The sequence below is a fragment of the Manacus vitellinus genome, unplaced genomic scaffold (genome assembly GCF_001715985.3).
Source record: "Manacus vitellinus isolate BGI_N305 unplaced genomic scaffold, ASM171598v3 scaffold_10_pilon, whole genome shotgun sequence".
NCBI classification, from domain to species: domain Eukaryota; kingdom Metazoa; phylum Chordata; class Aves; order Passeriformes; family Pipridae; genus Manacus; species Manacus vitellinus.
The window spans coordinates 1,630,567-1,644,276 of record NW_021938838.1 but is presented as its reverse complement, the minus strand read 5'-3'; the positions used below and the strand labels follow the sequence as shown (position 1 = coordinate 1,644,276).

The 13,710-nt window shown below is 44.7% G+C and overlaps 1 protein-coding gene and 1 non-coding gene across 2 annotated transcripts in view; both read right to left on the bottom strand.

Moving 5' to 3' along the window:
- SF3B3 (splicing factor 3b subunit 3) overlaps positions 1 to 13,279 on the bottom strand; it is a 28,372-nt gene extending 15,093 nt beyond the window's left edge. Inside the window, exons 1-10 of the mRNA XM_029964722.1 lie at positions 13,167 to 13,279; positions 12,423 to 12,749; positions 11,128 to 11,300; positions 10,616 to 10,757; positions 9,587 to 9,699; positions 8,750 to 8,887; positions 7,478 to 7,581; positions 6,095 to 6,260; positions 5,566 to 5,661; positions 4,969 to 5,041 (exon numbers count right to left, since the gene is read on the bottom strand). Coding sequence (XP_029820582.1) covers positions 4,969 to 5,041; positions 5,566 to 5,661; positions 6,095 to 6,260; positions 7,478 to 7,581; positions 8,750 to 8,887; positions 9,587 to 9,699; positions 10,616 to 10,757; positions 11,128 to 11,300; positions 12,423 to 12,749; positions 13,167 to 13,236 — 1,402 coding nt within the window. The 5' untranslated portion in view covers positions 13,237 to 13,279. The remainder of the gene's footprint in view (positions 1 to 4,968; positions 5,042 to 5,565; positions 5,662 to 6,094; positions 6,261 to 7,477; positions 7,582 to 8,749; positions 8,888 to 9,586; positions 9,700 to 10,615; positions 10,758 to 11,127; positions 11,301 to 12,422; positions 12,750 to 13,166) is intronic.
- On the bottom strand, positions 9,350 to 9,429 carry LOC112841437. The gene has a single exon (XR_003213014.1). It is a non-coding gene; the product is annotated as a small nucleolar RNA SNORD111 (small nucleolar RNA).
- Positions 13,280 to 13,710: the final 431 nt, after the last annotated feature.

Sequence of the window (13,710 nt, the reverse complement as noted above, 5' to 3'; positions counted from 1 at the left end):
GGTTGCAGGACCACAGTCTCTATCTAGTAGCCACACAGTAAAAGGCTGCAGAGAACAATTAGGGCACACTGCAGCAGAGCAACTCAGGGTTAAGCCTGGTCTACCCTTCTCCAGAAGCTCAAATGGCTTACATACACATTGAGATGGGTACAGTCTCCTGGGATGATAAACAATTCCATTTTTAAGACAGAGTAAACATTGACCTTTACTTCTGCTGGGATAAGTGACAGTATTGCAACTATTATCCCCAGTACTGGCTTCTCCCAAAGGGGACAGTTCAGAAGAATTGTGTAGCTTGGATGTGGAAGGGCTATGCTAATCAAAATAATCTTAAGAGCTCATATGGAAATAGAGAAACTTTGTGGGAAACAAGGGTAGTAGGACTGGGTGAAGGGAATGTCCCAGTTTACTGCTGTTTTCATTCTGCAGAAAGCAACAGGCCTTAAGAAGGAAAGAAGAGTCGCATTACAACAGAGTAACAAAGCAACAGAAACAATAAAGTCTGTTGGGAAATGGAGCCAGGAGCCTTGGAAATAAGGTTGCCTCAGAGAAGCAACTCTAATTCTGCTGCTGTTGTCATGCAAGTGCTATTTCTTAAAAAGAAAATTCCTCATTTTAACCCAACTCAACCCAAAGCTCAGACCTGGGCACCACAGCACTAGTGGAAGTGAGGGTGTAAGAGAGCTGCCATAGTTTCTGCCCTTGAATGGAAATTCTCCATAATTTCCAAATGTGGGAGACATGGAGAAGTGGCTAATGACTCTAATAACAGAGAACTCTCACTGGGATGAAAGCAGGATGCCAGTAAATACCATGCAGCAGCTTAAAGAACTCAAACTAGGTTAACCAAAACAAACGCTTCAGGAACTGATCCTTTTCTTATCTACCCTGTTTAGAGGGAAGCACTGCCAAACCTGCTGTGTCACGTTTACAACAAAAAGTTCTTACATACAGTTGAAAATATGCAAGTGAAAAAAAAATAAAAATCCATTTCTCTTCAACATCTGGTATACAGACCACAGCTCTGCTCAAACTGAAGAGCTCTGTGTAACCAAACCAATTCCAACAGTGGTCTGTGGCATAAACTCCATTACTACTCTATTAAGTGGCCACAACCTGTGACCTCCAACATGCTCTGAAACCCACAAACAGGAACAAGCCCACTTGGGGAAATGAGAAAACAAGAACTGAACGTGCACACAGAACCCGATCAGTAACGCCAACCATTTAAACGCTTGGCTTAACAGGAGAATTCCTCCAACATTAACAGCTGATGGCAGGAGTTCAGCAAGACTTGCAGTTAAACACAGGTTATTTTCTACACTGAACAGCAGCTTCTCCTACAAATTTGCATGACTTTTTCAACACTAAAATTCTACAAAAATTCCTCGATCACTTTAAACGGAGAATTGTGACAGTTCACAGGCAAAGCATTTGATTCATAAATATCACACAGACAGGATGTTCTAAGAATTCCATTTCAAAGACCACTGTTGCTTTCCAAATTTCTTGAGAGCTGCTGCCTTCCTCCCTGGGGGCTGTCAATTCTCATGATAAACCACTGTGTCCCAGCTGGAGGCTTAACCATGTGATTTGGAACAGGACAAAGAACTCCCATTCGAAAGCAAAACAGATTCCCTTAGTCCTACTCTAAATGAAAACTCATTCCTACCTCTTAATACTTTTTTAGCTCTTTCTTTCCATTGGCTTACACTTGTATTAGACCATGTCTTTAAGTCTGTGTCAGTAACAGTGACAAGAGCATTTTTGCTTGAAGACTGTGTTGCTTAATGCCTCTCTGCTGGAGCTTTTGAAATAAAGGGTTTGATTTACCAGAATTAAGTCTGTGAATAAGACACATTCATCCAGATTCAAACAACGCAATTTTGGTTTAGAAAATATAGCAGCCTAGTTGAAATTAAGGGGACTAAATCCCTAGGGCACACTGAAGTGTTCTCAGAAAAAGATTTATAGATTTTAATATGAAAAGATATCTACTTAGCTCTGCACAATCCCAAGCATAACATCAGGCTCCCCAGAGTTCTGAACAGATAGACATCATTTTGTATGCAGACACAAGACTTCAGAGATGCTTATTACTGTTTTAATTGCTCCAGTTAGCTCCTTTCAGCAAGTAATAGAGACATTTTAATGACTCTGAAGAGCCACAGCTGGACTCATTCTCCTACACACTCATTACAAGTTTTCTGCAGCTTCATGCACACGTCACGACCAGTTATGAAAACATGACATTTCAGTCCCTGAACTCTACACTACTGTGCTTTTTGTTACTTGTCTGAGTTAGTCCAGGAGAATTCCATTCCTCTATGCAGTCCAGGCCTGATGCAGTTTTTTAACGCTCTGCGGCATCTGAATTTCCACTGATACAAATACAGGCACCACTAGCTCAGAGGAGCTCAGTGAACAAACTGATGAGCAATGACAGAGCTCAGGATTACTCTCAGTTCAACAGACACCGAGGGGATGACAGCACATTTTCCTGGGCTTCTGTTTGCTCCTGCACGGCGACTCCGCAGCGGTGACTCACCGCTCCCGTTTTTCACGCTGGAGTGCCAGGCAGGGAATGCTGACTGTCAGCTCCCAGCTCCCACCTATCTCCACAGCAGAGCACACAGCCAGCTAGACCCACAGACCTCCACACTCGGCTGCAAGAGAGGGTTTGGGGCAAATCCCATCCACTTCTGTCTGACAGGCAGATGCATCCCATAACCACAGGGCATTCCCGTGCCAGCAATACCTACAGGTGCTTCAAGCACACTTGATCTTTTTCTCTTTGAGGTCTGTACAATGCAGGTGGGAGCCAAACCCTGGTCTGCAAGGGAGCTGAAAACACCCCTGAAACACACACATCTGACACTAGCAAGAACTGACTGTTCTACAGAGACACAGTTGATTGTTTTGCTCCTCAAAGACTGTAAGATGCAATGGGATCTGCTTTCTACTCCTCAGCTACTGAACTGCAAAGGCAATGATCTGCAACTGCACACCAGCTTCTAGAATTCATTTACTGAAAAGCTCAGCATAAACATAGCCCCACGATGTCTGGGGGTTGTCTGGGGTTAACCTGTGGGACGGTACAGTAGCCCCTAGCAGTAGGTACACACCTGTGATCAGCACCTCCACCACCAGCCACCTGTGGAAGAAAAAAAAAGGCTTGGTATTGGTAGTGAGTATCACCACGTACCAGCCATGGTTAGTATTTGCTCTGAGGGCTGCAAACCTGGGGGTGTCTTACAGAGGCCTTGCAGCACACGCACACTGCGGCACCAGGGCAGAGCCAGGTAACCCACTGCTGGAAATGGGGCACTCCAGGGCAGTGCCAAGATCAGACACACGTTTGAAAAGGCTCTGCATTCTTTCTGATCAAAACCCACTGAAGTGATTTCTGCATTCAAAGAGCTGGAACTTGAGGATCAGTTTTCCCGTAACTATAAGCGGTATTCAGGGAGCAGCAAGGCTCAACAGCTACAGATTCCAGCCTCTCTGAAATCATGGAGATGATCATGCTGAAACCTGGAAAATTTGGAAGGTGGAAAAAAGATGAGGCAATGAGACTTGTCTGTTTCGTGCTGATTAGCAACGGTTCCCCATCTCCTGAAAAGTCAAAGTCAACCTCTGGAACCCCAAGAGAAAAGGTTTTAAAATCTAAAGTGAAAAGGTTTGAAAACCTAAGGTGATGTAAGAAGCCTCCATCCCTCAGAGGGAGTAAATGTTACCAACACCTTTTACAGAATGCTGGAGCAAAGGTTTCTCTCGAACAAACTGCAACGCCCCTTTTTAGAAAAGCACTTATTTTTGATATGAACTGTGGAAATATTTTGCTTTTGACCCTTTTATCTCCGGGGAACAGGAAGGCGCTTTATGCTCCAAGTTCCTCCCATGCTGCTTAGGCAATACATGAGTCTCAGGACATGAGCACAGGAACAGATGGCAGGTCTTGTATGGCAAGGTAAATCCCACAGCAATGTCTGAAATTCCCACAGGGTTACAGATTCCCTGGAAGACATACTGCTCTGTTTAAACATAAGATACCATGTCACCATAGCAGGTTAAGGTCTCTACTGCAACAAGCTGGCATTTCTAGGTCCAGTCAATAAACCTAGAGAAGTCTTTGTGAGATTTATACAAAGCACTGCCTTGGAAATAATCACCAGAAGAGATACCTAGAACAGATTCACTTCAAGCTTTTTAAGTGTTTCTTTGAAACTCTGTTCTCACCCTCACGAGAAAGGAAGGAAAAGGGTCTACATTTCCTCTTGTTCTTTAAGTAAGGCAAACCCATTATTTCAGATCAGGAAGAAAGAAAAAAAAACAAACAACCCCCCAGTTCAGTATATTCTGACAATCTGAAATCTTCACCTTCCTGGGATCAGCAGCATTCTACACACTGCTGTTTTAGAACAGGGAGTGTATCCTAGCCCAAATAGACCGTTTTCTTCACCAATATGCACAAAAGAAAGTAATAAAATACAGACACTGTTGTTGATTCATCTTCTTTGTTCCATAATTTGTATCCCACTCTCTCACAAAGGGCTGATTACCACGGTTGTCAACATGCACATGAAGAACAGGGAATGTGCTCCAGCAAAAAGAATAACTGTTGCCTGCTGTCTGAGCAAGAACTTATGGGAAGTGGGGAAGGATGAGAAGTTCAGCAGCTTCAGGCTGCAAACGTGCAGCTGACACCACACATTGGGTGATGGATGCAGCTGCAGGCAGGTGCTTCTTTGTCAAAGGGAAGTGTGACAATTCTAGGGGACCAGAGGGTGGGTGGCTTCTAAATACAAGCAAGTGGCTAGTGACTCAAACTTCTGGGAATGGCACACAACCATGATGCAGCACCTTTCCTATCTCCTTGGACAGAAAAAGAAAGGAAAGAAACAACAACAAACAAAACACACAAAAAACCATTATGACCTCCCTGTGCTTTAGGAAAATACTGCATACCTTCAACATGTCTCCTCACAGTCCATACAGCATTGGGGTTACCAGGCAGCTCTGAGACAGCCATTTCAGAAACCTAAGAGTAAACAGGAAGAAGGTTCTTTTGCAAACAGATGTTTAGACTTACTAGAGTAAGCAACCAAACCACCAGCAGTTTTTAAGCTTTCCCACAACTGGGCAGGAAAGCCAACAATTCCCAACTCTGACGCTCTCACCCCGTGCCAGATGTGCTACAGGGCAGAGTTTATTCAGCAATGCTATGGTAGCACTAGAGCTCTGGATGACTGGCTTTAACACGAGGTCACCCGCCCCCAGCAGAGATCAGCAGCTGCTGGAACACACCAGGAATGTTCCAGCTCAATACACTCAAGTATTAAAAGAGACAAAATGCAGGTTGCCAGAGTTAACTACACAAAAAGCCTTTGAGAATGTACGAATAAACAACAGAACTCTTATTTCTCCAGGAAGCAAGCCTACAGAAAGTTGCTCTCCAGACTACAGCAAAAGGAGAATCCCTTCATTTCAGCACCTTTATTTGAAGGATTTTCTCCCACTGCCCTCACCTCTCAAGCTGTTCTTGTAAAGTGCTGGAAGTCTTACCTCAAGTCCATGTCTTAAAACCCTCAGAGACGACCTGGGCCCCCGACCACAAGCCACATACAACTGGGGTGTGTCTTCATTGGCCAAATCTGCTATCTGTGTGGAGAAAAAGCGTCAGACAATACCCATGGAAAGGGAAAATTAAACTAAACTAGATATGCCACACTGCTGATTTAGGAATGTTATTTTACAAACACCAAGAACAGTGGAGATGCTACAGGGTGTACCATCTGCTGCCCTGAAATAACATCAAGTTTTAACCAAACTGTCTGCAAAGAACTGCTCTGATGGTCAACAGAGCAGCAGCACAGAACTGCTGGCTGACACCCTCTGTTCAGATACATATTTATCTCCACAGGAATCAAAAGCTGCCAGGCCAGGTGCCAGTCTTCAGCAGCTGTCTGAGAACTTTGCTTTTCTACAAGTCTTTACTATAGAGCAGCATTTCTGGAAACTCAGGATAACACAGCTTTGGTGACTCCACTCCCTTATGTCCATGGTAAACGGGAGCTTGCCCATGGTAGCATACCTGACAACACAGAATAGGAGACAAACTGTCCAACTCATCCACCAGCACCAGGTTCTTGAGAGGCCGTGGCTGAAAAAAGAAGGTATCTCCTTCCTCGAGAGGCATGGCAGAAGAAAACTCTGGCTCCTCATCATCGTCCCCCAGGTGAGCGATCTGGTACAGGTAACTGGAGACAGGAAGCAAGAGCAACAGCATGTTCAGTGCAAAGCTCACAGAGCCTTCTCCAAGTAAGGCTCAGCCAGATATTCAGGCAGTGGGAAGGAAAGAAATCCAACCCTACATTACACATTATTAAAATTTGGCTCTAAGGATTGTCTTCTTGGTGACAAGACATTTAAAGGGAATCAGAGGCCCGCAAAAAAAACCCCCCAAATCCCACCAACCAAAAAAAACCACCCCCACAACCTCCCTGCTTCAGTCCTTCTCATTTGTAGCTGTTGCTGGCAAGGTATCCCAGAGTTTCAGTGTTTTCTGTTTGCCCTTGAGCCTTTCAGATATTCTTGTATTAAAGCCAAAGCACCAACTGATGGCTGAGGCCAAAAGCAAGGCCAATGGCTAAGACTGCAACTCCACAGTTACCTATCTTATTAGAATACTCCAACCTTACTATTTTGAACCACATTCCCTATTCCAATTTATAAGCCTAAATAGCATAACAACCAAATTAAATTTCAGAGGAAAAAACCAAAAAAACCCAAGAAAAATAAACTGAGTTACTTCCTGGTTTTAATAAAGCTTGAATATGGCTTCCTCAATTCAGACCCACTCCAGCAAACTGGCTGGGGCTCCCTCAGGTGGCTGAATGCAGATGCAGTCAGAAAAAAAAGAGTTTAAGTCTCCATTCCTGTGGATCCTCCACTTAGACACTGTTAAACCATCTCCAAAGATGGGCATAGACCTTTAGAGTATTCTAGAATCCCAAACATAAATTGAGGAAGTCATCAAGTGTGTATTTATTATGGAAATCTATCTATTAAGGAAAGGAACACAGTTACTGATAAGAAACCCTTTCTGAGTGGGCCATAGCACACAAAAATTCAAAACTAACAAAACTAATTGAAAGGAAAATTCATCTGGATACGTGATGAACCCTGGATGAAGAGCAAGTGCTCAATTCTTTCAAACCCTACTGCAATAGCAAGTCATTTTTTATTCTCTGCACTACATCATCTAATACTCTATGTTCAAACAACAAGAAAATTCCCCCATTTGGTCACAGTCTAATCCAACTGTTCTTCTCAAGCTGTGTGAACAAAGCACTAATTTAGCCATTAAATCAGAGGTGGTGTCTTTCTAAGTACAGTAAGCCCAAGGGTGAGTCTGCAGGTCTGAACAGAACCAGTCTGTTTGGGGAAAAACACTGATGTCAAACTGTTTACTCACTGGTTTCCAAATTCAGATGCCACGAAGAGAAACCCCGTTTTCAGCACACACATGGCAGCAGCCACAGGAACAGTGTCAAAGTACTTCAGTCGAATCTCTGTTACCTGGGAGCAGATGAAGACAAGGCTGTGCTAAGAAAGTACCACATGTGTGATTCAACAAAAAAAATCTGCCTAACTATCCTCTTCAAAGAAAGGAAGCAAGAGTGGGCCAGGCTTAACCACATCAGTAGCTTAGGGCAGCAGGATATAAATCACAAAATCCAACAGACTATTTTGCACACAAAAGCCAGGCTGCCTGTTTTATTCTAAGACTTTCTGGCTTTTGTAACACTGAGTCAGTTTAGAAAATAAAAGCTGCAAAACCAGAAAGCTGCCTAGAAGATAAGAAATTTGCTTCACTGAATACCAGCCATTCTCCAACACGCGAAAAACAAATGTCTTGAGCAAATTTCTACATTTGACATGCTCTCAAAAAGCTCTTGTTGAAACATCCAGGAACAATCTTCAGCCACCTAAAGACCACAGAATATCCCGAGTTGGAAAGGACCCATAATCACCGAGTCCAGCTCCTGGCTCTGCACAGGACAACCACAAAAACCACACCATGTGCCTCAGAGTGTTGTCCAAACGCTCCCTGAACTCTGGCAGGCTTGGTGCCTGCTATACAATCATCCCTTATACCAACTTTGACATGTTCAGATGAAGGAGGTACTAACATTCAACATTTACTCAAGAAAACCCAACTGATTCACTGTAGCAGAGATCTTTCCCTAGCAGAATAGTAAGACAAGCAGCAGAAAGCCACTTCAAGCTTCCTATTTCAACTCAGGGACCAGCTGTACCAAGATAGCTACTTCACTTTGCAAAAATATTGATTGCACCATGTAAATATTCAGTTAAGAGATTAGAGTGCACCTACTGCAATCAAGAGAAAGTAAGTTCCCCTGAATTAGTTTCTTGAATACTCCCCAGCAGGTTCATGAACCACACTTCACATCTTTTAAAGAAAGGACCACTGTCAGAACAGCTAAAATATGCCCAAGTGACTGCAGTATAATCCTCACAGGATTTTGCAAACCTTGTGCAGTGTCTCTGTATGACTAATACCCACAGCTGTGACTAGTGTTACTTGTATTACAGACCACGTAAAATATGTCACATTACAAAACTAAACCCACAATATTAAATATTTATCACTTTAGAGAATCAAAATAACTGACTAAGGACTCCTCTCAATGAATGCTTTTGCCACCCTTCACGTGATGCTTACCATGTCTTCATCAGTCTCCAGAGTAATTTTGAAAATGTCTCCTTGCTCTGTCTGGGCCAGGAAGAAGAACATGGACTTGGTCTTATGTGTAGCAGAGCAGACAAAAATCATCCCTCTCTCCGGGTCATCCAAGTCATTCTGACAAGAAAGAGAGTGGAGGTCACTGGTGGAATTACCCAGCAAGTGTAGATGTGATTCCACTAACTGAAGTATTCCCATTTCACAAGTCTTTTAAGAGCTGACAGTAGGCAAGGAGGCTTTTAACACAAAGCACCTCCTCTCTGTAACACCCACAGTCACCCTCAGCACCTCTATGCCTCAGAAGGAAACACATTTCTGGGACACTGTGTCTAAAGCATCACCCCTCGTGTCTTTTTTGCTGCTCTCTCACATATCAAAGCCAAACACGGAGGAAAGGGCTGCAGCCCACACACAGCTGGTTTTGAGCACCCTGGCAGGTGTTCAAAGCACTGCCAAAGCGTGTAATTCCCAATACCAAAGGGAAGAGGAAGCAGCCTTAGATGCTGCTTGAATTCACCTGCATCTACAGCAGCCACCGTGACTCACCATCTCCAGTAATCCCACCTTGCACTGACAGTGCTGCCTGATCAGAGTGTTTGCAGAATCTCCAGGGTACATCTCAGAGAAGAGACATGAACTGAGCTCATCACTTCAGGCTGTGCCCGTCTCTGTCCCCACTCTCAAATAACATGCAGCCAGGGAAGTATATGATAAGCCAACACACTTTTAACTTCTTTTTATTACTTTAAAACCTCCCTGATGCCCTTAACCTCAAAAGGTAAATACCAAGCACTCATATTGTTAAAAAATTCTCACCCGCCTCCTGGGAATTGGGCATCTGATATCAGGCTGGTCACCAAAGTTTTTGTAAGTAATGTAGTTTTCAGAACAGATCAGCACCCCACTAGGACCATCAGAACCACCAGGAACTGAAAAACAAAACCAGTATATTAGGAGAGGAGCCCTTATCATGGATCTGACTTACTGCCTGCAGAGTATTTCTTTTGGTTTTCTTCAAAGCAAGGTAGTTACCAGTGCTCTCTATCACCCTACATATCTAAGTCTGCTCTTATTGAAAAGGAAGACAAAGGACTGAGTACAGCTGCCTGTGCCAGCATGAGAACAGGTCAGATGGAACCAGGAAGGATGCAGCTTCACAGAAATGGCTTAAGTTCTATCCCTTCTGCCTTACTCTTGTCTAGAAAGCCATGACACGACCAAAATACCACACTAACAACTTGTCAGAACAAGCCTTGGGTTACTGGCATATTTGCTTGCTTGTCAGAAAAATCAATCAGATGGTCTTCTGACATATCTTTTATTTTTAGAGTATGGTTTTAAAAATGCTTCTATTGAGAATCCAGCCTAACAAAAGATATCAAAACAGCAGGAGTGGTCAGATCCAGCCCAGTATTTGGTGTCTGACAGCTGCACACAGGACATGAAACCAGGCAAGCATACAAGGATGCTCTCCCAGCTCAGTGTCTTCTGTGCTTGCAGAGGAACCTGCAGCGCCTTCCCAGGCTGAAGGTGTGAGGTTGGCCTTGCATCCAAGCCCTGCAAGTGGGCTTTTAGTCTGTGGATTTATCTACTGCCTCTAGCTAATGGAATCCCACGCAAGAGAGTACAACAGCACCTATGCACTACCTAAACAGAGATGCTTTTGCATTGCTACCAATCCATGTGTGAACCAACACTTATTACCTGACACCAAGGTCAATTAGTTTATATCAATGGCTCAGACTACCATCAAAACAACTCCTAAGATGTAAGGCATATTGATTCTGTTTTCCTGAGGAATGGGAACCAAGCAGACCCAGGAGAAAATGATTTTGTGGGCAATACCTGTTATGAGGAAGTTGCCATGCTCCTCCAGGGGCTCACTGTACTTCCTAACGACGTGGTTCAAACCCAAGTCCAGTTCATAAAATGTCAATGTCTGTTGTGTGTTGGCTGCAGCTTCTCCTGTTGGATCATTGTCTGCTTCCTAAAAGAGAACACATGGAAGTGTCTTTCAAGAAAAGTATGAAAAGGAGGAGCAAAGTTGATGCGTGGGTAAACAGTTTTGAGTAACAACAGAACAAAAGTCAAAAGAAGACTTGCTGGAAAATGCACAGGAAAAGTTCAGAAAAAGAAAACAGGCACACCTGCAGTTAAATAGCAAGAATAGTAAGAATTATCAAGATAGAAGAGTCTTGCACATTCTGACTGAAGGCAAAACAAAAAGCCAGTAAGCTTGTGACAAATAAAAACTGCCTCAGACAGCAAAAGCAGCCATTGTTCCCCACACACAGATGAAGAACAGAACAGGGAACAACAAAGCTCAAGACAGCTAAAAGAGATCAAATTCTTCTCACCTCATAATCCATCTCCAGACATGCAAACATGGGGTTTTCAAAACCGACATCAACTCCCACCACGTGGTAGACCAAGGTATTGGCCTTGTGGGCTTCTAGTGGGGAGGAAATGGTGAGACGAGCAGCAGCATCTCTGTTCAAGATGTACACCAGCTTCTGCTTCTCAATGGCACCTGCAAGGAAGGACAACAGCACCTGAAGGCCATCACCTGACAATCAAATCTGACCATACCAAGATGTAACTTGGCAGCAGAATGTCAGCACTAATTCAGCTGAAGTTGACCACTGGTGTTTATCTCTGTGCCACCAACCAAACTCCAGTGCCTCCTTTTACATCTTCCAGGCTGCAAGTATAAATGACAACTCCAGCCCTTTAAAGCCAAGGACTGACCCTTTGAGCTACATTCCCCCAGACCAGTATTCCATCTACAATGGATATGGGCAGATCTACTCACTCTTTCAGCACACACAGACTGCAGGGAAGCAAAAACAAACAGAAAGAAGCAGCCAGATGTTCCACTCTTCAAAGCCATTTGGCAAGACAACTTTTCCTCACAAACTTTAACTAAGAAAACGCATTCTTTCCTGGCACACAGCACCCCCAACATAAACACCACTCAAATATCAACATGAATGGCACAACTGTGACTGTGCTACCTTCTCACACAGGACAACCAGACTTGTTAGAAAGTAAACTATTATTTATTGCTATTAGCAACGTAAAGAGGCATTGGTAAACTAGCACCATTCCATCTCAGTGTGCATGTAACCAGAGCTGCACAAAGCTGCCATGAGCAAACTGAGAAAGTTCCCTGCCAAGTCCCTAAAACACCTTGTGCTACATCTTACCAAAAAAATAACACAACTTTCCCCAAGTGTCCTTCTACCCATGAAGCCTGATCAGAAATACACCTGGCTGTCTTCAGGCTACAGCTCAGAGAAGAGACATGAACTCAGAACATCATTTCAGGCCATGGGAGCTGACTTGACCACTCTGCAGCATCGATGCCTGCAATCCCATCTTCTCTCCCACACTTCAGGGCTTTGTACAGGGCCAGCCATGCCGGACTCTTTCCAATTTGTTTTGGCCCAGCGTCAGAATTCACTTGTGCAGCTCCATCAGCACTGAGGAGCTACTGTGCATGCCTGCACTCTCCTTGACACATCTCACAGCCCAACAAACTGCCCCAGAAACGCTTCCAATTACACCTGGCAGACACTTACTCCGAAATAAACATCCACAAGACAAGAGGAAAGAAAAAACAGGGGGAGCACAAGCTGACAGAGTGACTTACTGATCATGACAGCGCGGCCCTTCGGGTCCACAGCCAAGTACTGGCCTGGAACGATCCTGCGACATCCACTCTTGCCGAAGGTCTCCTGGTGGATCTTCTCAAACACGTTCTTGGAGGGCTGGTACTCCAGGATGACGATGCGCCCCGAGTCGCTGCCCACCACGATGTAGTCCTTGGTGCCACCCGTCAGCCTGAAGGCCATGAGGGACCGGATGACCCCGAACACCTCCACGGTCAGCAGGGTGTGAACCTTCCCCGTGTTGGGGTCGGGGCGGAGCAACTCCAGGATCTTGCCCCGGGAAACAACGATTTCTTGTTGTTTGGTTCCTGAAGGACCCAAAAACACGAGGACGAGTCAGCAACGAGAGAGCAGAACGTGCAGCTTCGGGAAGCATTGCAAGGGAAAACTTCATGGCTACCAAATGCTACAGTTTTAGGATTACGACGGAAGAATTCAAAACAACTTATTCACTGCATCAGGTACCACCATTGTTTGAACATCTTTTAACAGACCAGAAAATTGGACAAAACGCTACATTAAATCTACAGATAAATCAAATTCATAGATAATCAAGGTACCACAGCTCAAGTAACACTCGAGAGCAAACAATAACTTAGCATCAAAAAAATCACACTGTACTGAAGCAGCCCAGTTTCAGCACCAAATCCAATAAAACCCATGTGTTTCCCTGAACTACCCAAAAGAGCTCAAGCTAAAAGGCATGAGGGGAGGAGAAAAATTACCTGAGAAATTGCCATGGATGGCAAAGCTGATGCCAGTGGCACGCTGCAGCGTCAGGTTGTACAGAAACATGTTGGCGACGGGTTTCCTTCAGCTACTGCAGCTTCACTGAGCCTGCAGCAGGGAGGACAAAAATATGAACTCTGCTAAACCAAAGGCTTTCACACAGCACAGAGAGAACCGCTGCCCTCGTAGAGCTTTACATCAGGAGCACGACTGCCACAGTTATTTGGTGTTTATTAGTGCTATGAGGCAAAAGGCTCTCCCAGAGTGCCTAAGCTGCCAAGCGGCAGACGAGCTCCTTATTGACGCGCGACTGATCAGGACTCCCAGTAATTACCGCTAATTACTCGCGGCTTTAGCTGCTCTGAAACTGAACACAATTAGGGAATCCCTCCGAGGCTGCCCCGTGCCGTCACACCTCCGTGACACCGTCGCACCTCCCCGTTTCACTGAACACGAGTCCACCCCCCGCAGCCGCTCGGGGCCGATCCCTCCCGACGGGACGAAGGCGGGAAGGAGCCCCCGGCAACCCCAGCATCAAGG